The sequence below is a fragment of the Nipponia nippon genome, unplaced genomic scaffold (genome assembly GCF_047370975.1).
Source record: "Nipponia nippon isolate SJK-2023a ecotype South Korea unplaced genomic scaffold, ASM4737097v1 scaffold_3, whole genome shotgun sequence".
NCBI lineage: Eukaryota > Metazoa > Chordata > Aves > Pelecaniformes > Threskiornithidae > Nipponia > Nipponia nippon.
Window position 1 is genome coordinate 100,419,548 of NW_028262347.1, and position 24,596 is coordinate 100,444,143.

At 36.3% G+C, this 24,596-nt stretch overlaps 1 protein-coding gene across 7 annotated transcripts in view; it reads left to right on the forward strand.

Annotated features, from left to right (window-relative positions):
* Window positions 1-19,838, forward strand: part of DLG5 (discs large MAGUK scaffold protein 5) — a 111,457-nt gene extending 91,619 nt beyond the window's left edge. For 4 of the 7 annotated variants that reach the window (XM_087767039.1, XM_087767040.1, XM_087767041.1 and 1 more), the window contains 14 exons: window positions 830-919; window positions 2,198-2,366; window positions 6,226-6,388; window positions 7,313-7,446; window positions 8,005-8,169; window positions 8,556-8,739; window positions 9,677-9,825; window positions 10,134-10,304; window positions 11,442-11,638; window positions 12,379-12,522; window positions 12,717-12,844; window positions 13,639-13,748; window positions 15,549-15,658; window positions 18,049-19,837. In XM_087767039.1, the coding sequence (XP_087623165.1) occupies window positions 830-919; window positions 2,198-2,366; window positions 6,226-6,388; window positions 7,313-7,446; window positions 8,005-8,169; window positions 8,556-8,739; window positions 9,677-9,825; window positions 10,134-10,304; window positions 11,442-11,638; window positions 12,379-12,522; window positions 12,717-12,844; window positions 13,639-13,748; window positions 15,549-15,658; window positions 18,049-18,152 (2,018 nt within the window). In that variant the 3' untranslated portion in view covers window positions 18,153-19,837. Of the gene's footprint in view, window positions 1-829; window positions 920-2,197; window positions 2,367-5,489; window positions 5,568-6,225; window positions 6,389-7,312; window positions 7,447-8,004; window positions 8,170-8,555; window positions 8,740-9,676; window positions 9,826-10,133; window positions 10,305-11,441; window positions 11,639-12,378; window positions 12,523-12,716; window positions 12,845-13,638; window positions 13,749-14,467; window positions 14,630-15,548; window positions 15,660-18,048 lie in introns of those variants that run through there. The other 3 variants (XM_087767044.1, XR_015706748.1, XM_087767043.1) reach the window with 3 other exon arrangements.
* Window positions 19,839-24,596: the final 4,758 nt, after the last annotated feature.

Genomic DNA, 24,596 nt, shown 5'->3' on the forward strand with positions numbered 1-24,596 from the left:
TGAGTGATTTTCCTTTCCGTGCCTGTTACTGTTTGAAAGTACCCTTATAAAGATGGGAGGCCCAGCCAAAGTATTCTTGAGGTTCAGTGAGGTGGAGAGGAGAAGAGAAAAGGAGAAAGCCCCCAGAACAAAAAAAATCAAGGATGACTAATGGCCTAGTGTAAATTGTATTGTTGGCAGATAAGTTACACATATGTTTATTTGATTGACAACCTTACAAGGTTGTTTATGCCTATCCTAGTAATACCAAAGCAAATGCGTCCTTTGTTGCAATGATATTTTAACATTTTAGAATTTTTAAATTATGTAATAACATTTTTCTGCATGTTTGTGTTTCTGTATTCCATTAATGATTGGCAGTTGCATCTGAATAGAGCATGTCAGCTTTGTAACCACAGCAAAAAATGGCCTAACAGTTTGCAGCCAGCATCAAAAAATTATGTATTCGTCCAAGCAGAATGTAATCAGAATATTTTAAGTGCCTTTTGGAAAATCCCAGGGATTCTTAGTAAACAGATGTTAGATTCTTAAGTGGACTTCAAGTTAAGTTTCATTTGATTGAAAAATATTCAAAACATTTTTCATACAAGAACAAACAGTGTGTATATACTGTATAGCTGTGTTGTGCTCTGTTTATACTGACTGTGTAATCAAGAAAATTTACTAGAAATATGATATACGCAATACATACAAGGATAACCATCAAGGCTTGTGCATAAATTGAGGCCATTTTAATGCTTATTGAAGAAGTAGAATCTAAATGTACTTTTTTGTTCAACGTAGTTGCTTTTACTTTTGTCATTGTAATGTTTTCTTGTTGTAAAAATAGGTTCTTCAAGTAACTTGCAATACAGAACAGAACGAATTAAGATCCCTTTAACACCAAGATATCCAAGGTCCATGATGGGCTCTGACAGAGGTGAATTACTTCATAAATAATTTTAGTCTTACTATTTTCAGTATTACCAGTCCAACGCCTTTGCAGTTGTTAAATCAGGTTGTGCCAAAATCTAAATATGACAGTTTTCTTAAGGTTATAAAATTTGCACTTTGCCACAGAAAGGTAAAAAAAAAAAAAGAAACTTTCTAATGAAAGTTGATTTCTCTGTTAGTTGACTCTAGGATGTGGCACACTAAGAAAAAGTGCACCAAAAAATGTAAGAATAAGCATTGCTGTATGTTTTACAGTTGTAATTTTCTTCTAGGATGGTGTCTTAAAAGTTTTAACAGTGAGATGACTGGTATTATTTTTTTTGATTCTTTAAGTATATTATTTTACATATTATTGTATTACGGATTGTAAATTATATTTTGAAATGCAGTGAAAATATTTTAGTGCTTCACTCAAAATTGCTTGGTAGAGGATATTTAAAGACATGATACAAATACCAGTTGGAGTGTTGGAGAACTGTAGAATTCAGAGTTTGATGACAGTAAACGGCAACTCTTCGCTGCCATCGTTGCTCAAATGTTCTGTAGCCTTAATGAATTGTATGCAGTGGTTTTCCTAACTGGACAAATAGAATTCTTACAAATGGCTTTCATTTGTGATTAGTAATTTGAGATTTATTTTCTGTAGCTTTTTCAGAGGAACCAAACTGAATGTTTGTGTCGGGGCACTTGTTCAGTAAATTACTCAGGGAGGGTACAACCAGGGAAGAGACGCAAACAAAGTCATGTCAAGCTTGGTTGAAATTGCAGAGATTTCCTGTCTCTGTGTATGATTCATGCTGGGGTTTTGTTGGTGTTTTCAGGTGTTTCATAATGTATCTCCTACCCAAAGGAAAGGGCTGTACATAAATATTTTAGTTGAAAATAAACCTACATATTAAATTTTTATTTTACTTCTCCTTTCCTGTTTTTTATTATTTCTCTTTAACTTTGCATTGCTAAGTGTTTTCAGACATGCATATGGTGTAGCTTGTCTATAACCTCCTCTCCTTGTTGAGAATGGCAGTAGTTGTATGCACTTACAGAGGACAGATTTGACATATAGTCATTAAGGACAGTAAGTTTGCACTGTCTGAAATTAGTGACCTGGTCTCCCTAAGCTCCTTCTGTGGTTAATAGAGTGCTGGTGAACAGTTGGTCCTCTTTCTTGTCTCAGATGTGTATGGTGTCTTCCACTATGTCTGTGTAGATCTCCAAACTATGGCAGATGCAGGATCCTAAAACTCAACTGTTGATTTTTCCATAGGCTCCTTGTCACACTCTGAATGTAGCAGTCCCAGCTTGATAACTCCTCCACAGTCACCTCTTAACTTGGAAACATCTTCCTTTGCCAGCAGCCAGTCTCAGAACTCCCTTTCTACGTTACCTAGGATTTCCATTAGCCCAGTATCTATTGGAGAACGTAGAAAAGATAGGTAAGGTCCCCATGTTATTTGCTTTTGATACAAATGTGTCTGAGGAAATTTTATACATTTGTTTGTTGGGCTGAAGGAATGTGAACATTTAATTTAAATGACAAATATGTAGGTGCAGAGGTGCACCTCAGGTCCTGTTATTTGATGTTTTTATTTTCTTTACGAAGTATGTAAGAGATCTTTGTGTGGATTTTTTTCTTCAAAAGCAAAGAATAGATTCTTGAGTTTAGAAAATTAAGGAATTCATCAGGGTTTTATTTCTTTCATGTTAGATTAATTGCCACACCGAATAAGAGCGGTCTAAATTAGAATACACCCCTTCAGCAGAGCTACCTCATATGCTTGTTTATGATAGGCTTGTTCTGTACTCTGGAAGATGAAATAAAACGAAGACCTAGTAACATCTGATAGCTATATATCAGGTGCCTTAGCATTGTAGAATATGTGCTCTAGCCACTGTGCCTTGATTCAGTTTAGCCAGATAACATGAAAAATCCAGGGCATAACTGTGAAAGAACGTATCCATATGTACAGATGCAATTTTATTACTGTGACTGATCCCTTTGGCTGTACCTGGATGGCTGCTAGCAATAGTGTTAAGTATATGTGTAGCTGCTTGCAGAATTTGAACCTGATGTGATAGCTTCCTTAAAAGCATGAGCTTTGTGTTTTAATGACTTTCTCATGATGAATATTTTCAAGATACATTGCTTGTAGTATCAGTCTTGGACATCTGATTTCATTTTACCATGATCTGGCTAGACCGAATATATCAAAAAGTTTGCATGAATTCAAGCATTGAACAGTAATACACAAATCTGAATCAGGCTTTTATATACAGTAAGGCAGCTGAATGCCGTTCTGGCAGTGTAAAGGAGCTACGATGTGTTGTAAGAGATTACATTTATGTGGACTTCAAGACCCCTTTATATTGCTTGATTTATGTAAAAGGACTGACCATAAAAAATGTGAACGATAAAGTAATAAGGCTATTCTGTATTCTAAGTTTTTTGGTAGTAATAAAAAGTTATTCATAAAATGTTATACGAAACTTTTGTCTCGTTTAAAGAATTGGTAACTAAGTTTTTTGTAGTAACTCTAGAATGTGTATTGCGTACAAAGGACAGTGTTACTTTGAAAGGGAATGTAAAGAGGTTTTTGTGAATTTTCTTCCTTTCTTACTTCAGTGTGACTTTTGTACTATGTGTACTCAATTTGTGTTCTCATATAAATGTTCCTCTAATTGTCACTTGCAAATTCAAAGTCAGAATTTCTTTTCTCTTTCACATGACTAATGATGTATATGTTCAGCTGAAAAAGCTAGAGTTTTGACACCCCTATAACTTTGTATCTGTGAGCACAAGATACGTGTTCTGATCTCTGGAAAATAACAATTTCTGTTAATATTGATCAGATGATTGAGGTACAGTCAGGTTCCAGCCCCATCACTCTTGCTGTGCATATGTATAAAGTCTGAATTGGCTTTCTAAAAAGAATATAATTCTAAGGGGTTTTGTTTTGTTTAAAAAAGCAAAACAAACACCTAAGAAATACAAACAGTTCTTAATTCAGGAAAGTAGCTAATTTAAGTCTATCCTAAGAAAATGTTTGAAGATGCCTAGATAGCATTGTAAATGGTTATTTTGTCCTATAATTCTTTCTGTTCCCCACAAAATACAAGTAGCTTGCTTTGCCTTTCCCCAGATAAAAATAATAATAATAATACAGATGAAAAAAAATCAATGTTTCTGTTTGTTCTGTTCATTTTAATTTAAATGAAAATTAAAAGATCTGATCAATTAAGACTTTAATCAGTGTTTAGTGATTCTGACAGGCAGTCTGAATGTTAAAGAAGAGTGCGCTTCACTTGATTTTAATAACACTGCTTATCAAGTAAGACACCTTTTTAATGTTATCATTCTGTTTTACTTTATTATTGATTCTCTACTACATGCATTACTAGTTATCTTTCATTTTGTATTTGCTAGAATCCTGAGATGTGATCCTGTGCAATTTGTATGGGTTTGATTCTTTCTTATTCCAGTACAAAACAAACAAACAAAACAAATTTAAAAATGCATGTGGTAGATGGAAAAGCAGAAAGGTACAGTAAACAAAGTTCAAAAGGGTGTAATTTTAGTTTTTAATGAGGTAGTATGCCTTCATAAATTTTGTGATATTAAGAAGTTTCATATAATGTCATGGTTTACATGTTCAGAATGATTAAAAAAAAAGTTCATAAGTTGCAGTTTTCTGGAAGTTAGCACAGTTTAGTTAAGACATGCTACATACAAAAAATGTGGGCTTCAGTTTAAGTTTGCTGGTAGTAAACCTACCTTATCTTCATTACATCAATAGGCAAGCTCTGAGGGCATTACCTCTAACAGTGATGTTGATGTTATAAGAGTACTGGATTCCAGAGTTGCATTCATATCAGTTTTTATCTTTTATGCATTAAAAAGCTGGCAAACTATTATGCCCCCGCTGCAGAAGGCTACTAAATAGTTACCTTCAAAGACTGTGGCCATAAGCGTAGTTTATGAAATGATGTCCTCTTCCCTCTGCCCTCAGCCCTAAATGCTACTCTTTCCAAAAATACCTTTCCTCAGCCTGGTTCGCATTAGTAGCAGTGAATGAAGTCCAGTTATCTCATCTGGTCTCTGAACAGCACAATTAAAATAGTTTAAACAGTTGGCACAATTTTAGAGAATGTCTATCCAATATAATGAAGCGTGAGGAAAGAAAACATTCAAATTGATGCATGTCAAATGTAGTATAATCCTATTAAAATAAAACATACACCACACCTGGTACCCAAGCTGTTCCATTCAGAATGAGCTCAACTGTTAATATCTGGTGATGCCTTTTGCTGTGTAGACATTATTAAGTTCATAGTAGTATAAACCAGCGCTTTTTAAGAGGCTCCTCTTTTGTTTATACAGACCATGAAGGGACCAGCCCTGTTTGTTCAGGGGGCTACATCCTGACTATGGGGGGAGGAAAGGGAAATGTATCAGGGTTTTCTTTTGTATAAGCCATTCTCTTGTTATACTTACTAGTGTCTTACTCCTGTGTGTCTTTTTCTAAGTGTTCTTTTCTTCTTAAATCTTCTACGTCTTTCAGATATCTGTTCCGTAATAGGTCTTTTCTGAGAATCCCTGTGGCTCCTAGGCCTAGGTTCTCATCACTAAGGAGTTTGAGGTTGGCCTGATATAAGGTTGTCCTTCTCGAGCAGTATTGCGCACTTTGTGCTATTTTACATGTTTGGATAATTGCCCCGAGGAGAATTTGCATGGTAATTGTAATGCTACCATGCAAACTGCTGTCTTAATGGCTTGAGTTTGCAACTGCTTAATTTTCATTAATAATTTATGTTTCCCTGCATACAAATATGAAATCTGGTGTTTGTGCATTGTTGTGCTTTGGTTTACCACCTTATTATTTATGATGTTTATTTTCACTGCCAATAAAGGCTCCCAGCATTTGTATTTGTAACATACCTTTCTGGAATATGGTTTTGTAAATTACATTATATACAGTGGTTCAGTTACTTTTATATAATATGCATCTGGACGCTTCTTTCCTACCAGCTTCACCACCATACTATTTATAATTCATATTTACCATAATGTTTTAGAGCAGTCATGTACCTGGTATACATTTACTTCTGCCACTGTGTGTTGCATGGTGTTAAAGGAATGCATTTAAGACAGTTGACAGTAAATTTTTTTAAAGTAACTGTTTAAACCTATTTTATTATTACAGTTCAGACAGACATAAAGTATTGCATGTAACTTTGACATTGTGATGGTTCAAGTGCAATTTTGTCCAAATCAGTTTTAACTATCTCCTCTAAAAGGCCCTACATGGAAGAGCCACGTCATGTTAAAGTGCAGAAGGGTTCTGAGCCACTAGGGATTTCCATTGTGAGCGGAGAAAATGGTGGAATATTTGTCTCTAAAGTAACAGGTGGGAGCATTGCCCATCAAGCTGGCCTTGAGTATGGTGATCAGTTACTAGAGGTAATTGTTTGCTTACTATTCCTATGGCTTAATGAATCAGTTCATATGACTCCAGCCGTAACTGCCTTTGCCCAAAGGAGCATCTTGTGAAAGCTTGTGTGCTGTGAGATGTAGCAAAGGGTACTCTGTATTGTAATATTCCAGTAATTGTGATTGTTGTGACTTTTTGTCAGGCTTTATCATAAAATAATGTCTTTTGATGGGAGATCTGCATTGCATCTTATATAGATATAACTAAATTTTAAGCTAGCTAGTTTCGGTACTTTTAAAACCATATAGTCCCAACATCATACTCTGCCTGATAAGGTGAGTAAATATTCAAGCAGCTGGCTTGTACCGAGTTTCATGCTGCTGTTGCTGTGCCATATCCTTGCCTGAGATACCTGGTTTAAAACATAGGTAGGCTTTAGATTAGCTACAGTCACGTCTTTGCCTACAGTATTAAATGTGTGGAGGAGCATTTTGTAAAGTACAGAGCTGCTTTGTAAGTGTTAGATCTGTTCATGCTTGTGTATGTTAAAGCATCTTCTGTTGCACAGTGTGTGGATGATACTACAATGGACCTGAATGGATCATGGATCTGAATTTATCTTTAAATCCTGAATTTATTCAGATCGGTGATCTGAACCAACTTGTATTTAATCAGTGATATCAAATCATAACACAGCTCTGAATGCATATGTCTTTCAATAGTAAAAAGATTTTTAAACTCCTGGTCAGGTTACTAAATAGTTTAAAATTACAGTGATTCCTTCCAAGGAGTAAACCCTAGGAATCAATGTATAGCAGCATTTCCATCCTCCTATTTACCCCAGTGGAAATAAGTCAGCATTTAGACATTCAACTAATTAGGAGACTGAAAGAATGGTTTTGCTAGTTTCCATCTGAAAACTTGACATCCTGGTTTGTGCATTTTTTCTGTAGTTTAATGGAATAAATTTGAGAAATGCTACAGAGCAACAGGCTCGACTAATCATTGGACAGCAGTGCGACACCATAACTATTCTGGCTCAGTATAACCCACATATGTATCAGCTTGGCAATCATTCACGATCAAGGTAAGGCTGGCTAAACTTTGAAAAAACTACTCTCTGGTCGATGCAGTTATTTAGCTAGCAGATAACTTCTGTACAGGTAATGTGTTTGCAAACATCAGCAGATTTGTGCTGGTAAGAAGTGTGATTGCTTAGAAAAGTAATGTGTGAATACATGCTTGTCAAAAAGAAAAGAAAAATGCTTGATGCACCTACTTTTTTTTTTTCTTCTTATTTGGGCATAATCCTTAGATACATTAAACTAAAACCAAAGATGACTACTTCCTAGGATTATGAGATTATAGTACTTCAAACTGATTTTAATTTTTTTTAATAGTTGGAGTTTCCAAAAACTAGAGAAGGCATATGACCTAGTGAAATTATCCATCCCATTTTGATGCATGATCACATTTCAAAAGTGAGCTTTATCTTTCTCCTAGACTTATGGTCAACATATGTTATTTGGCATGCTGTTTTGGTTTTTTTTCCCTTACTTTATACTTGATTTACAGCCAAATTAAAAACTTGGTCTGCATGGAAACACTAACCCACCAGTCTTTTATTCTTTTCTTTTCTTCTTAGTTCTCGCCTAGAACCTGTGAGTAATCATTCCACCCCTCAAGGCAGTGGAGCTGCAACGCCTGACAATCATTCCATAATCGATACTGTGAGTGAACAGGATGAAGGAACAATGACACCCCCATCCAAACAAACCACACCAACTACAAGTCCCAGGAATTCCTTAAGGTAGAGAGCAAAATTTTTGCCTTAAGAAAAAAAAAAATGGTCAGGGTGGATGAGAAGGGTATTAAAAAGCAGAGTGTATTTCTGTGAACGCTGTGTCTGGTCAAAATAAGTCAGCAGATAAGTTAAGCGGAGCCCAGGATAGAAGTACATGTTTTCAGACTGTTTTTGAAAGACGGGGTCTGCAAGGAGTGAAGAAAGTTTACTACAAGATTGGTTTAGTTAAGAAGGTCTGCAAGGAAAATGATGATTGTCTTATAAGACTGTATCTGTAAGTGACCTATTTTGAATAATAATTATGTAAATATATATTCTTAAGATAGCTAGTTGATTGTATGTAATTCAAGTTTTTAAATTGAAGTACATGTGTTATTTCTCCCTGTCAAAAGGGGCCCTGTGGACACAAACAAAAGGACCCCTGAACCTAGAACTGTTGTTGTTAAAAAATCCCAAGTGGATCTTGGGATCCAGATATGTGGTGGAAACCTGTATGGAATATTTGTCTCAGATGTAGATGATGATAGCCCAGCAAAAGGACCGGATGGACTAGTCTTGGGTGACATGATACTTGAGGTAAGCTATTAAGAAAAGTCTGCAGAATACTGACAAAATGTCTAGGATGGTATAAAGAGGGAGTTGTACAAAGAATCGTGCTGTCTTGCAATGGGAGATATTCTGTGAATCTTGAGTTCCTGCCACAAAACCCAGGTAAGAATGGTGAGAATGTATAACCTTCATTCTGGCTGCAACACATGAAGAACTGAATGATGTGGACCTGGAGAGCCACCACTGTTGAGAGCACAAGTTGCCCATAAGTTTGAAGGACTAATATATGTCCACTTGGAATTATGAACACCTGCTCTCTTCATCTAAATAGGAAGCCTTGAATCCAATTGCTGTGCATAGGAGAAGGACATGAAAGATATTGCAAAACAGAGAACAATATTGATCTTATTACTATGAAATTCTAATGAGAGTTTAGGGAAAGCCATGCAATATGTCTTTGACTCTGCTTTCTATATCTGAAGTGAGAATATTTGCCTACTTGGCAGGACTGTTAAGGTGATAAACACATATGTGTTCATGAGCTTTTCAGATACAACCAAGCATTGAGACTGTCTGAGCACTGAGACTCTCCCATTGCACCTCTAGTATCCAGATGGAGATTTTGCTTTGTAATTGTGTTTCTGACTTCCCTCAAACCACTTGCTTTCCTTAAAAATATTAAATTCTTTCCAGTGTGAATTTTATGATTCTCAGCTGACACTTTGAAAACTATTTAAAGAAGTGCATATTTCACGGTGCACGTCTGCTGTATTCACTTGGGTATTTTGTTTTCCACCCCCATGTCTCAGTCCTCCTGCTAGACTTCTTAAGGTGCAAACTGTACTAGAGTTATGTGGCAAGATTTACTTGTATATATTTTGCATGTTTTTCAAGCTCACCTAATTCTGTTGCCTGTTAAGATACAATTTCACATCTAAGGGGTTTTGTGTTTCGTGTTTTGCAGTATGGGTCCATTGATATGCGAAATAAAACAGCTGAGGAAGCTTATCTTGAAATGTTGAAACCTGGAGAAAACATAAAAATAAAGACTCAGTACAGAATAGAAGAGTTTAATAAGATAAAAGAGCTTCCTGGAGATGGATTCTATATCAGGTATTTGAGCATGACTGGTAATGACAGCATAAGGCTGTTAGGATAATGTGCTGACCATCATGAGAGAGATAGTACATCAGTTTTACCACATTTTTTAAATTCAAAGTTTACTAATTTATCCCAGCTAGTCTCTGACAGTGAGTACGCAATCTGTAGCATAGTAAGTCTGCGCATTTCACTGTAAACGTTTGTGCTCTTGAAATGTAGTGTGCCACTAATCTGTTAACTCCCTTCAAAATAAGTATGCATGTTCTTCCCTTGAGTTGATGAAGACCAGTTGCAGAGCCTATTTATGTCTTCCTTTCCAGAGCACTTTATGACCGTTTGGCAGAAGTGGAACAGGATTTAAGCTTTAAGAAGGATGACATTTTGTATGTTGATGACACTCTACCACAGGGAAACTTTGGTTGCTGGATGGCTTGGCAACTAGACGAGAATGCTCAGAAGCTGGAAAGAGGACAGATTCCAAGTAAATATATGTGAGTGACCTCAGTTACAGTATTTATCTTATAGTCTTTAAAAGTCTGACTAGTGAGATGTGGTATAAAAGACTCGTTTGCTTCTATTCTTTCTGGGAGATACTAATTCTTAGATATATCATTTTAGGGATGACGTTTTAGTAACATTGAATTAAATATATTGCTCTATCAAGTATTTTTTAATGCTACTAAATAGTAAACTAGAAATGGAAAAGATACATAGACCAGTGTTGTGATAGATAATTCAATAACAAAAGTGAGAGTAACCACAGCAAAAATATCCTTGAATCCGAGCTTATCACAGTCGTTCTTGGGAAGCATCAGTATTTTTAGTTATCTGTGGACAGCAACGTTATTATGAGACTGTGTATCCACCACAGTCTTGTAATGTTGGTAGAGCAGTTAAGAGGAATATGCAGGAACTAAAATTTTTACATTGTTACTGAAATCACATTAGTTATCACGCAGTGATTAAAATATTTTTTTTCATTTTAAGATTACTGGTTTTCTGGATTCCTTCTTCTAATAGTCTTCTCTCCATGTCATAACTCAAAATTTTTCCTGGCAGTGGGACAACGGTACTATGTGGAATGTGGAAGTACAATATATACATACAGACCCATACCAATCATTAATAGGCTTGTTTACTGCAAGATGAATAGTAAAACCAATTACACTTTACGTGTGTTACGTGGCCAAAATATTTGAGCTTATATAAAATAAAACTGTTATTTTGGATTGCTAATAAGTTACTTATAAGGATGAGTATAACATGCAGCTTCATAGAAAGAATGGGACCTTCATTTCCGTGCGAGGCTGATTTTACTGGCCAGTAGGTGCATACTGCTGCTTCTGTCTTGGAGAATTTTGCCCTGCCTTTCAGAGTGGTCGCCCTCTGTGCCAGGCTGCTATTTATATTATCAGAATCCTGAGGAAATTATGGCAGTGTGAGGTGTTCAGATGTTTATTATTTGATGTTTATGTTTGTTTCTGATTAATTTTCTGTGATTAAGATACTCAGGCTAAGGCTTGAGACAAGCATTTCCAGTGTGTTCCAGAAGCAGCAGTGATATTGTTTGTCGAAAAAATTTAAAAAGATAAGTTTAAATACCAACCATTTAGTCTGTTCCATTATAGGATGGATCAGGAATTCTACAGGAGACACAGCATGTCTGAGGCTAAAGATGAAAACAGCTCATCTAAGACATTGTCAGCAGCAGCACGGAGGTCATTCTTCAGAAGAAAGCATAAACACAAGCGAAGTGGTTCCAAAGATGGAAAGGATTTACTGGCTCTTGATACAATCAGTACAGACTCAATTCCTTTCTTGGATGGCAAGTACCTTTGTTATACTTGGGAGGGGGTTGCTTTTCCTCCTCTTTCATTTTTAAACAGCTGCAGCATGACACAATGAATAATGTTGCTTTCTGGTTGGTCTGGATACAAATAGTGATCATACGTCCTATTACGTATATTACTTCTAATAACAAAATGGTTTTGTATTAAATAACAAGCCAGAATGTTTCAAATTAATTTTTTTTTTGGTAGTTTATTCCTAGATCTATTAGCATTAGTGTTTCTTTTTCAGAGTGAGATTGCTTTTTGATGCATGGTTTTGATCTTTCTTTCAACTGTTTAACTTATGTCCAGGTCACTTAGCCTAGACAGAAATCCTGGGCAACGCTCAAAAATCTTCACTTCTATTTCTTCACTCGTCTACAAAAATCATGTTGGTTACAATGCTTACTTCCTTGGAAGAGCTCAACAAACCAAACCAGAGAAACCAAATATTGTGTCTTGTTTACACTTTTAGGGAAAAATTGGAATGATTGGTTTTAAAGTTTTGGTGAGGGTGGCAGGGAGGAGCACCAGATTCGATTAGAAAAACTTATATTTTAAGATGTCAAGTGGAAAAAATTGTAATAATGGCTAGTGAGCATTTTGTGTACTTGTCAAGGCCCTTATCCCTTGCAAGGGAGTTGTTTTCATAATTACTGTTAGGGTGCTTCTGCTTATCTGAGGAATGCCAGGAAAATAATTTATACTCTCATAAGTAAATCTTCTGTGTGTGTAGATTCTGCAAGTCTGGCATATCAGCGTGTACAGAAAGTGGACTGTACCTCTCCTAGGCCTGTGCTTATTCTAGGACCTTTACTTGATGCTGTGAAAGACATGTTGGTCAAAGAATCCCCTGGAAAATTTTGCAGATGTCCTCTCGGTAAGCACACAAATATAATCAATTTATACTTGTTTAGAATATGTGATAGTAACATCTATGTAAGTGAATCTAAATGGTAGCACAAACATGGAAAAAACCCCAAGAATCTGAATTTGCAGACGTTGTCTTGTTAGTCTTGTTCTGTGCCTAAGGAATAGTAATGAAAGTGCATTTCTTCTGGTTCTATGAAACAGAGGTTATGAAAGCTTCCCAACAAGCCATTGAACGGGGTGTGAAGGATTGTCTGTTTATTGATTATAAACGGAGGAGTGGGCATTTTGATGTGACAACTGTAGCTTCAATAAAAGAGATAACAGAAAAGGTGAGTCACTTTTAATGCTGTAGTTCTTTGTACAATTTGCAATATATGTTCATACTATGTTGGGGGGGTGGAAATTATGTTAGTGTTGTCCTCCTTTAAGGCATTCAGAGAACTGTTCCCCAGGCTGCTGAGTAAAATAAAAGTTACGTCACTTTGGTATGTAAGTGTTCAAGAATTATTTTATGAAAGCTCACCTTGTACAAAAACCTAGGAATGTCCATATTCTTTTACAGTATTATTAAATAAAGTTAGAAATTATTTTCTTAGATTCCATAGAGTCCACCCCCCCTCCCCGCCCCCCCGGATTTGGGTTTTTTAACTATTCCATTTAATGCAGTCATATAGAACACAAACATCATAATAATCCCAGAGACAGATGTTAATTAAAATCTGTACATTGCTTATAGTTTTCTGTCAAACCACACAGAAAGTCTTATTACTTTAATGCTTGGGTTTGCTTATGACTTCTGAAAGAGAAAATGAATATTTACATTTGGAAAAAAATGTATTGCATATATTTCAATCTGAGTTTTCATGTCATTAGTTTTTCAAATACTTTTGTTTCTATCAATGCATGCTTTTGGTACTATGAATGGAATTTCTTGCAGTTTTTCATCTTCTGTCTTCTGTTATAAATCCTTTGGGTACAAATTGCTCAGTAGCCCCGAAATGCTAAATGTGTAGCAAAATTCTGTGGGGTTGCTATGATTTAAGTAGGGGAAGAAATGGGGGATGTGCATGTGTGCTTGTGCTCTTTAACTGAATGAGTGTTTTGCATTTACATTTGATCTTAGGATTGTCATTGTCTGCTTGACATCGCTCCTCATGCCATCGAACGGCTCCACAGTGTTCATATCTACCCTATTGTAATTTTTATTCGCTACAAAAATGCTAAACAAATCAAGTAAGTCTGTGAGGGGTATAGTTCAGGGATGTTTATTTTAGCCTAAAATAAGCTTGTTACCTTTATTGTTTCTTTCATCCTAGTCATCTTAAATCTCTTTAAAATGTGGAAATTAATCCTCATAGAAACCGCTGTGAGGTAAATGGTCTTAACGTCTTTTTGGTTGCATGACAATTAAGTGAATCTTTCAAAGAAATTAAACAATGTAGACAAAATTGTATATACTCCAGGAGGCACTCAGATCTTTCCTGCTCACCTTTGTGTTAAACCGTAAGACAGATATGGGTGAGATCCATTGAGGATTAAGTGGTGACCGTGACAAAGAGCTATTCTTCATCTCCTCAGTGGGGCCAGCTGTGTGAATGCAGTGCCAATTGATTCATAACTTCAGCTTTCCCACCTTCATTCTTCAGTGAAAGCAGCAAGGGAAGTCCCCTTTTGCCATGGCATGTGTATGTACTGTGGTTTTCTCGGGCCATGCTTTTTCAGTAATTGGGAATTTCCTCTTCGAATATAGCCAGGAACAGAACACGGGAGTTACAAACCCCAGTCCTTCCCCTAATGTTTGAGTAAGCCTTCACACATTTTGATAGATTGATTTGGCAAGAAGTCCCATAACCTCCCAACATAAGTTTTAAGAAACAGTTTTGTTGAGAAATCTTATACTTGTGCTATCTTTATTTTGAAAGTTGAAGACTTCTTATATTCTTGATCTGTAGGTAACTTTGATGACCGTCTATTTAATAAAGAAGATAAGTATCACCACTTTCAAGTAGAAGCAAGACATAAAGCAATGTGGTGTATTTCATTACCACTGTAGGATCATGCACTTGAATGATAAATGGAACTGTCATGTCTTGAGCCCCTTTGGAAATGGAATGGTGACCATTACAGCTATTTCCTTTTTTTGGAAAGTGACAGAGAGCGATTGAACTTGACATGCAAAGATTTGTAGCAGTCATCAAAATAAGATGCAGTGGCACATTGTCTCTGCCTGTTATGAGCACCAAAGGTTTTTCCAAACAGCCTTTTTGATATTGGCATTCTCTGAAATGCTACACAGCAGGGATAGATTAGTTCAGTAATGATTTTTTTTTTTTAATAAAATTGTGCTTTTTTTCTCACTGCTATAAGAAACTACGCTTATATTGTTTCAGGAGCTATCTATATGACCTTACTAGTTGATTATAAATTCTGCTTCCTTTTAAACAGAATCCCCTACTGGGGACCCCAAGTCAGGTTTGGAGGAGAGCATTACAAGCCTTGATCGGAATGAATTTTTTTTTTTTTTTACCACTTGTATTTCTCTAGATTTTTTTTCTTGTTTCCAACAGCTTGTATAATAGAAAAATAGTCATCTCAAAAATGTGTCATGTATAAGATGACATAGAAATATTCTGTCTGCTCAGTGCTTGAAACTTCAAGCCCTTAAAAGAGCAGTACTTGAGCCCAGCTTTGTGTAGGGAGTATTCGAGTGTATATGAGGTGATGTTCTGATTCACATGAACTGGAAAAAATTATATTCTTTCTGCCTCAACCTTCTCCCAGTCTCTGAGACTTTAAAGGAATACTGCTTGGTCTGATAGCAAATTAAATTTGTTAGCACAGAAATGATACTGATGACTAACTATGCTGATACTGCTGAAACACAGTAGATGGCACTCTATGCACAGGATTCTGCTTGCAAAGTAATTAGCCTTTCACATTCACCCAACTGGAGGTAATAATTTCAAGTCCATTAAAAAAAAAAAAAAATTACTCTTATACAAGATTTTCCTTTTTTTCTTTCTTTTTTTGCAGAGAGCAAAAAGACCCAATCTTCCTGAGGGACAAAGTTACACAAAAACATTCCAAAGAACAGTTTGAGACAGCTCAAAAGATAGAACAAGAGTATAGCAAGTACTTTACAGGTTAGTATTTAATCAACTTTTCACTAGGAACACAGTAGCAATTTAATCCATTTACACTGTAATTCAAAACCTCCCATGTTCCTTCAAAGAGCACTTTTTTTTTTTTTTTTTTTTTTTTTTTTTTCCCAATTCTACCTTCCCTTTTGGCAAACTCATGGTCTGGTGTTTCATTTTACCAGGAGAGTAAATCTCAAGGTATAAGTATTGTGCCTTGCTTTTACATGTTTTTGTTTTAGCATCTTATGAATCTTATGACCTGAAGAGATTCTGAAAATGTTTTATTACAAGCCAGTAGTATTGGAAATACAGTCAAGATAATTTGACACAGTGTTGTCAGTTTTATACCATGTAAGCAATATAAGTTGTTTTGTAATTGTAAAAATCAAACAAAACAACAACAAAAACCAACTGTAGTGTAAATAATGAATGATTTGTGAAACATACTTTAAATCTTTCAAGAAAAGAAAAAATTGTCAAAAGTTTCTTGAGCATGCATTGTAATTTGTAGTACTTAAATTCAACTTCAGAGGCCTTTTTAACATCATAAAGTATATTATATGAATCTTGGATTGTAGTTAATACTTATTTTTACCAGAGAAAGAAAACTGTGTTTGAAGACTGTCTCTGCTTATTTCAGAGTATATTTCCATGTGGTTCCACATTTATTCAAAGAGTGGGGATAAACTTCTAGCCATCTTGATGTGAATGGCAACAAAACTTAAAAAAAACAAAACAAACCTAAAAAACCCCACCACTAAATCAGCCAAACTCTGACTTTTCATCCCCTGAACAATGGGGTTATTACAGAAATACTTTGAGACATACCTGCCAAATGCAGGGGAGGGAAGGAGGGTTGTGTTTAGTATAGAGCTATTTCAGCCCACCCTGAGAGAAGCTGCACATTCTCAACAAAATCAGTTACCTGGTATGTAATAGCCATACGAATGTTCATTTAAATTGTACGCACTAAACCTTCGCGGAACTTGACATGCGCATGGCCAGATTGCATCACCATGTGGTATCTTCTGCTCCTTGTTAAGTCATTTGTTGCATTTTAATTTCACCCTGATATTGAAAGTAGCACTCAGTCCAAGAGAGTCCTATGTGTATCTTCTCAGATGCCCTGTGGGTAGGGCCTCCCTCTGTTAGCGCCAAGTACAGTGGACTCCAGCTGTCATCAACATTTCCAGATGCTGGTAGTCAGAGAGGATTGGTGTTCAAAATGCACTGACATTTAAGCTTGTTAAAATTATAATGTTGTGCATAAAACAAGCCTGTAGATAGGCATGTTGGACGTGGTAGCTTCCTCATGAAGCTATATGACACACTCTCTCAGACCTGAGCTCTGTGACTACTTAATGAAGTGCATTTTTTGACTAATGACTCTTTCAAGTTGGCTTTTTTTCCTGTACCAAGTTGTGAGCACGGGGTGTAATCTGCATCACTTCCTCACTGCCATTTGTCACCTTTCATAGACCTTGTCGGTTACTGCGTTCTCCATCCAAACTCACTTGACATCATTAGCTGTAGTATATACTGCAAGAGTCAAGTAATATTTTACGTGAGATCAAATTCTCTCTTTTCATAAATGGAAATTATACCTTATAAGACTTTCCATATTTTTCCAGTGTTGGTGGTAGGTAAGGCCAGGGGCTTTGCTGAGAGTTTTCAAGTCATGAAGTTCCTCACTTTTTAAGTCATAAAGCTAATGCATTCTCTTCTCCTGTGTCAGTGTTGGCATTTCACTTTTTATGACTGTTATGTTTAGCAAGGGTAGAATGCATGGTATTAATTTATCTTTTGAATTGATTTTCAGGGATTTGCTTGCTGTTGGCCTTTTGTTCCTTAAATGTAGTAGACGATAAGAATTGGAGTAGCAACTGCCGTTGTTTTATTTAGCTCAAGGATGTGTGAGCTGCCTCATAATTTACTTCTAATATTTGTAAATAGTGTCTAGTTGCTACAGCTATAGTCTCTATGTGTATTACCACGTAAATATAAAACTCTTAACACCACGTGCTGAACAGGGAAAGTTTATTATAGCAGGTTCTGACCATGTTTAGACTTAAATTTTGCCACCTGATGCCTCTGAAAATAGTACACGGAGGCCTCTAACAAAACAATTGTCTTAGTAGATCATAGCCATCAGTTCTGTGACTTCTCTGGGCTGTTTTAAGAGCTAGCAGAAGAAACTGTGTGTTGAATGCTTGACCTCTTTGTTCTGTTTATTCTTGTTTTAATAGAGTCATGCATCTGGCAAATATTGAATTGGGTAGATTAATTCTGATCTGTTGATAAACACTTTGCAGAAAAATGCAGAAGACTGCTCTTTGTAATTAGTCATAACTGTTCCAGTCTCATTCGTGGCGGGGGGGGTTCTTTTTCTCCAGGCATTGTCCAGGGAGGAGCGCTTTCAAGCATTTGCACTCAGATTATGACAACTGTCGATCAAGAACAAAACAAAGTCCTGTGGATCCCAGCTGGCCCGCTGTAGATTTATTTCGCTGTGAAACTACTTTGCAGATGTAAATAACCAACTAACTTTCTATCCAATGGACTCTGTCCATTTCTGTCTTTATAAAGATATCCATAAGTGATTTCTGTTTCGTGAAGGGGAATGATAACACTGAACACACAAGGACCGGACGAGGCATGTGGGAAGGCGTAGATCACTTCACCGAGCTTGTCTCTTACATTGTACGTGTACACGTGACAGGTTGTCACGAGGGGTTGCGACCTGCGTGTACTTGTCCATGCGTCATGAATTTAACTATGCTGCAAAACCCTGTAGAAAGACAAGTTTACAAAAACCTTTTCAAAGTATTTGGTTGTTGCTGTTTACTTGAATGTCTTGTTTTGTTTTGTTTTGTTTTAAACTCTCTGTCCTTTCACTTAGTGAGGTAACTCTCCAAAATGGAGTGAAATTTCTGAATATGAGCAAATGGGTTATGCACAATGTGACTCTTAGTTGCAATTTTGACCGTTTCTAAGCACATTGTTGACTTGACAACCAGGTAATAACATGGGATTGAATCGGTACGTCTTGGGAGTAAGCTCAGAAGGAAGTACACTCCTCTACAGGGCAGACCACTGTTTGTATCCTGTCAACGCTTGTCTGTCAAAGATATCGTTTCTTGTTTTATGCATGAATCTAATATTTAAACGTCATAATATATCTGAACAATCCAGCGTGTGTTGAGAAATAATAATTTTTTGTTGTTGGGCCTGGATTAAGTACTGGTGGGGAAGAGTCATAAGCTAGGCCTAGCATGCTGTGTTCTGTCACTTTTAGATACTGTAAATATGGAAAGCTTATGTCGGTGCAATTTTGCAGGGTAATTCTTAAGCTTTTTACTTCAGTGTGTAGCATTCACATAGATTGTTTTTATTTAAGAGCAGCCACAGTTTTAGGGCTTTGATTAAAAGCCTTTAGAAAGGTACTAAATTGTTAGTGTTTTCACTGTCAAAAAATAAGTGATCGTTTAGTTTTGGTTGCAATACTTATTTACCTGTTGTACCAAACTCCATTGTATCAGTTCCCTTTTTGTTTTTTGCACTTCTGACTCTGTGTTCCTAACACAGGTTTTGTACCTGTCTCTTCTTCTCTTGTGCCATGTTTCTTGGGTACTGTATTTTAATTGTTTTTAAAATATCATTTGAGTAGAACTGCTTCTCGGTCACTGATCCTAACATTTCATTATGTAGGGTTTCTAGTTTTACACTACAGGCTGTAGTTTTGCTTCTGTTTGCAGCTTTTTTAATTAAAAAAGGGATTCTTCTTGCACAGTTCTTCAAAGAAAGATCTGGTCCTAAATTCAAATTCTGTTTTACAGATGCTATTTTATAGTTCAAAATACTTTATATAGTATTTATATAGTTATATACTATATAGAGAGAGTATTTTGAACTATAATATATAAATATATATATAGTATTTTATATAGTATTAGACCATACTATTATAATACTGTATGTATATAAATTAAAAAATAGGAAATGGTATGGATGAATTACTAGTCAAAGTACTTCTCATGGTGAGGGACAGCAGTTGTTTTTTGTTTATCTCATTTTTTGTTTGTTTGTTTTTTAAAGTTTGAGGTCAGAGTAGACTCCAGTGGTACAACTGAAACAGACAGGTACTGTTCTGACATGGATTTTCTGTACTAAAATGAAAATGTCACTTTGTATAAAAAAAAAAAAAAGTTAAAGAAACTGATTACTAAATAAAGGTCAATTTCTATAACTTGACTTGTGTGTAAAAGGTGCATATAGCTAATGTTCTTCTTGACTCTATTTAGTTGAGTCCTCATATAAGGTTTTATTTTCTGACTAAAATTGGCACATACAGGTTCAAGTGCCCACCTTGAGAGGAACAAGTTTTGGTTTTGTTTTTGCCCAGCCTTGCATATGTAAATACTAAAGACGTTCAAAAACTGCAGGACACAAGAAGTGACATGTTGATTTGTGTTAAGATATTTTTAACATTCTGGCCTGGTGGTGTTAAGGATTTGAAGTGGAAATGCAATTGATTGTATGGAGGCTTTAACTGGAGAATGAGTCTATCACTGTTATTTTCAAGAGTGTGTCACTGGAAACCAGGGAAAACCTAATGGGCAAAAATGTGAATCATTAGCTTAAAGTCACATTGTAGAATTCTGTGCCTCAGTTTTTACACGTCAGACAGACCAGCCTCTTCTGTTCATTGAGTTATCTGAAAGGTTAGGGAACATAGTTATTGTGTATTAACTTTTCTGCTTCATCAGTTGCTTTCTTCTCAGATGCCAAATGGTCGACTTCAGCATGAACCGTATTGGCGGATGGTCAGTCTTCTTGTAATCTGCATACCTAGTAATAGCCTTCAGTCATAAGACAGGACTTGCACCTTAACTGCTTTTCTTGAAAAAACCCACCATGGTGCCATCTTCTAATAGAGGACAAAGAAAATGATAATAAGCAGGTTCTGGCAGGTCAGTAACAGCCGTACCTTGCATATCTTCTGATTGCAAGGAAGTAGAATTGAAATCTTGGCTAAGCACTAGAAAGATTCATTTAGTTCAGATCAAGAGTTTCCCAATACACCATTTTATTTTCTAATACTACACGCTGGAGCTAGATTTGGCCATCATTCTGAAAGAGTAACTTTGTATACATGTTTAAATAAAGAATATAGTTCTGTGGGTATTTTAAAAATAGTTTAAATGTAATATAGCTAGACAACAAAAGTCTGAAATTTCACCCTTATGCTCATCAGCCACCATGCAGCATGTATGACTGCAGGTAAGGAAATTAGCTAGAAATCAGCATCTTTTAACTTGATTTCTCCATAGCCAAACTGACATAAAATGGCTGAAGATACTGCAGCCTATATGTATGATCTGTCGTTAATACATTGGCAAGCATCTACTTGCTTTCAAACGTATGTATTCTGTTCCCGTTGACCTGAATTGCAGGGCAAGTGTTTGCCAGATCCAGAATTACGCTCTGACAGCTGCCAACCTCTCCACCTCAAGACAAGGGTCCTTTTTCAGTGTCTGGTGAAGTTGGAGGCCATATCATAATCCCTTTCAGTGAATGCAAACATTGCCTTAAGCAGTCTTGAACAGCTTTCCTAGATGCATCTTAGATGGATGTATTCATGGTTGAAGTACAGTCTTGTGATCTTTTCCAGACACATTTAAGGCTTCCATGTAATTTCTAAGATTCTACACCTCCATTTCACAATGGACAGTTTCTTTTAAAATACACTGACATCAGAAAAACGTGCACTGGCTTGGAAACTAAAGAGATTGCTGTGAAAAATAGATACCCAAGAAGGCAGACTTTGGTCTTGTGCAACAACTAGTAAAGGTGCCAGACCTGCAGTAGAAACTGAACAGTATAAAAAAGGTGCTTGGCCTCTTCCTGTAAATTTTATTGTGGTAGCTGTGTCAGTGAGCATAAGGGTTTCTTATTCATTTGGTTGCTTTCAAAGAGATTTTTTTTTTTTTTCAACCTTAATTCTGTGTCATTTTGCTTAGAAAATGTCTTTGTGTTCCTCACTGAAAAAGTACATTTTTAATGAACATTTGGTAGCAAACTTTTTAACTATTAAATTTGACTTCTTTCTTACTAGTCAGAGATGCTTTTGCTAGCACAGCCTAAATGATGTGAGCATGAATCCAAAAACCAGGTGAAGAGGGGATCATATTACTTAAGTGTAAACATACTAGCTTAACTTGGGGTTGTTCAACTCTATTTTAACAAACAATACCTTACAAGCTTTTGTAAGAATGGTTGTTTATTATATTATAAATAATTTTAGATGAATGTAATAACTTTATATTTAAAAGTTGCCTAGATGGATCCTTTTCTTGAAGTAAACTGCATAAAAAGCACACAGTGACTAAAGAAATTCAAAACATTTTCAGTACTGGAAGCTATCTTGTAGACCTCCAGTACAGAAAATGTTTTTAATTTTTTTTATATTTTATATTTATTTCATCTTGTAACTTAGTTTAAAAACAGTGAGAAGAGGAGTATTAAAGGTACTCTGATTTCAGTAGATCTCATTCAAGTAAACGTTTGTAATTAATTTTTCTCTACAAAATGCACCTGTTAAAGGTGCAGTGAGATTTGTTTCCCCTATGTGTAGAGTATGAAATTCCAGATGATTTTTTTAACACACACAAGTTTTTAAAATACCAGTCTTTTTGCCTAAAAATGTAGGAGGGAAAGTGGCAGAGATCTTATAATTTTTTTTTTTTTTTTTAAGAAGCAAATCACCAAAAACTTTGTACTATGTAACCTAGTCACTTCATATTATGGTGAATTACCTGTCATTGCTGTGGTTTATTAACAGTACATTATATGCTAAATGAGTATTCACTGGATTATTTTCTGCATCTATCATATTGAAGGAAATAACACCAGTGGTGAAGGAAGCTTTCAGAGATACGGTATCTTGATTTATGACCCTTTCCTTTGCTTGTTCACAGTATTAAAGAGACTGTCCAAGAGCTAGAATACTACTTCTGCTAGTTAAGAAAAACAAACAACCCAAACCAGAAACAACATCCCCCTCCAACCCCAATGCACAAAACAAAACAACGCCCTCCCCACCAAACCCTACTTCCTAAATGTCCCGTTTGGCCTTTCTTATGATTTTGCATCCTTCCCATTTTCCTAAAGAGCTGTTAAAAGTTCAGAAAACAAAGCAAGCAGTTTACTCTTAATCCATGTACATACAGCATATTTAACAATACATTGATGTCTCCAGAATTGGAAAAAGTCTATCAAAATGTTAAATACTGTCAACAGCTTGGAAAAAAATCTGTCTCTTGATAAAATTTCACTTATATCTGCAATGGCTTTTTTCTTTTAGAGTTTTTTCAGTGCAAATGTGAATGACATTTCTTATGTAATCTTCCCTATGCCCTTCCTCCGAAGGCAGGGGATGATCAGCTTTCTCAAGATGGTGACTTTGATCTTCAGAGGAAGTGACCCGTTTCCCACAACTTTTGCATCTGGTTTTGCTGCAGATTCATCTTATCTCGTTAGCAATAATGCCAATCAATTAAAATCATAATTCCTTTATTTGCCAAATCTGCCTGCTCCACAAATGCTTAGCATTTGAGCTTAGCATTTAGCTGCTCAAATCATCTAAGTGTTTAACCTAATTAAGCCAATATTTGTGGCCCACCTGTGACAAACCTAAGGTTTTAGGTTTCGAGCTTGTCTGATACTTGGCTAGTGTAAGCAATAAAAGACTGAAAATGCAGTGCTTCATCTAAATATGTGCAAGGGGTCTAAATGCAATGGTAAGTCTTGTAGTTCTGTGATGAAAATAACTGTTAGCTATAGTATTTTGAAAGGATAATTCCAGTGGAGTCAGCCAAAAGGTCCTAAGGTAAGAGCTAGAAACTTGTTCTTTGCTGTGAAGATACGATTTGAGCGTGCTAGCAATTGCTTGCATCATTATAGTAACAAGTAGGTTTGTGATGCAAAAGTGAGTAAGTGTAATTACTGAAGAAACCAAACACATGGAGCTGAATTCCAGGACGGTGATACAAGCTCTGTGTCTGCAGGAACCCTTAAGGTTGGTCCCGTGGTGGCAAATGCACATCGCTTGTATCTGGGGTTGGCTGAACTGTGTGGCCTTGCAGAGCTGCTGGCTGCAAATATGTTCCTAACATTCAAATGAATACTTATACTTTTATACCCTGACTTGTACTGTAGTAAAAAATGTGTGTTTTAATAGCTGCAACTATAGTGTGATCTGTTGAGACCTGCTCTGACTGATCTGCAGTTCAATTATTTAGAATTCATTTTTCAGGGTGGTACCACATATTTTGTGCCAGAGTGACTATTTTACAGCTGCAAAATAATTCAAATGAAGTTGTAAAAATCAATTGTATATCCTCCCCCTCCTCCTGGCCTTACATGGGCAGAGTTTCTCTCAGAGCTGCAAGATTTGAACTCCAAGAGACACTTGAGTTCCTATCTGATGCTGACACTGCCCTGTTGTCCTGCGCAGAACATGATCAGAGCTGTCTCCTGAAAGGATGGAGTAAGGAAGTGTTGGGGCTGCACTGGCTTCAGTCCACAGCTGTCCTCCTCGATGGGGTACCTTTGCATGAGTTAACCCTAGCGAGATGCCTCCAGTCCTGGCTCCACAGTGGCAGTTCTGTGCCTTCTGAAGCTTCCGAACCTGAAATGGGGTTTCTGATCAGCAATTGCTGCTGCATTTTTCCTTTCGGTTGTCCCTTTTCTGCTATGTAACCATGCACAGGCATATAGTTTTGGCAATTGCTCCATGAAATTTTTCTCAGAATAGGACTGAGCTGCTAGTTTATGAGAGAACTGTGTTATGGATACATCTCAAGCCTTCCCCTTCTTTTACTGTTAAATTCAGCTTTAGTTTCCCAGTGCAGCCTTCCTGTTTGCCCCGTTTCCTTGCTTC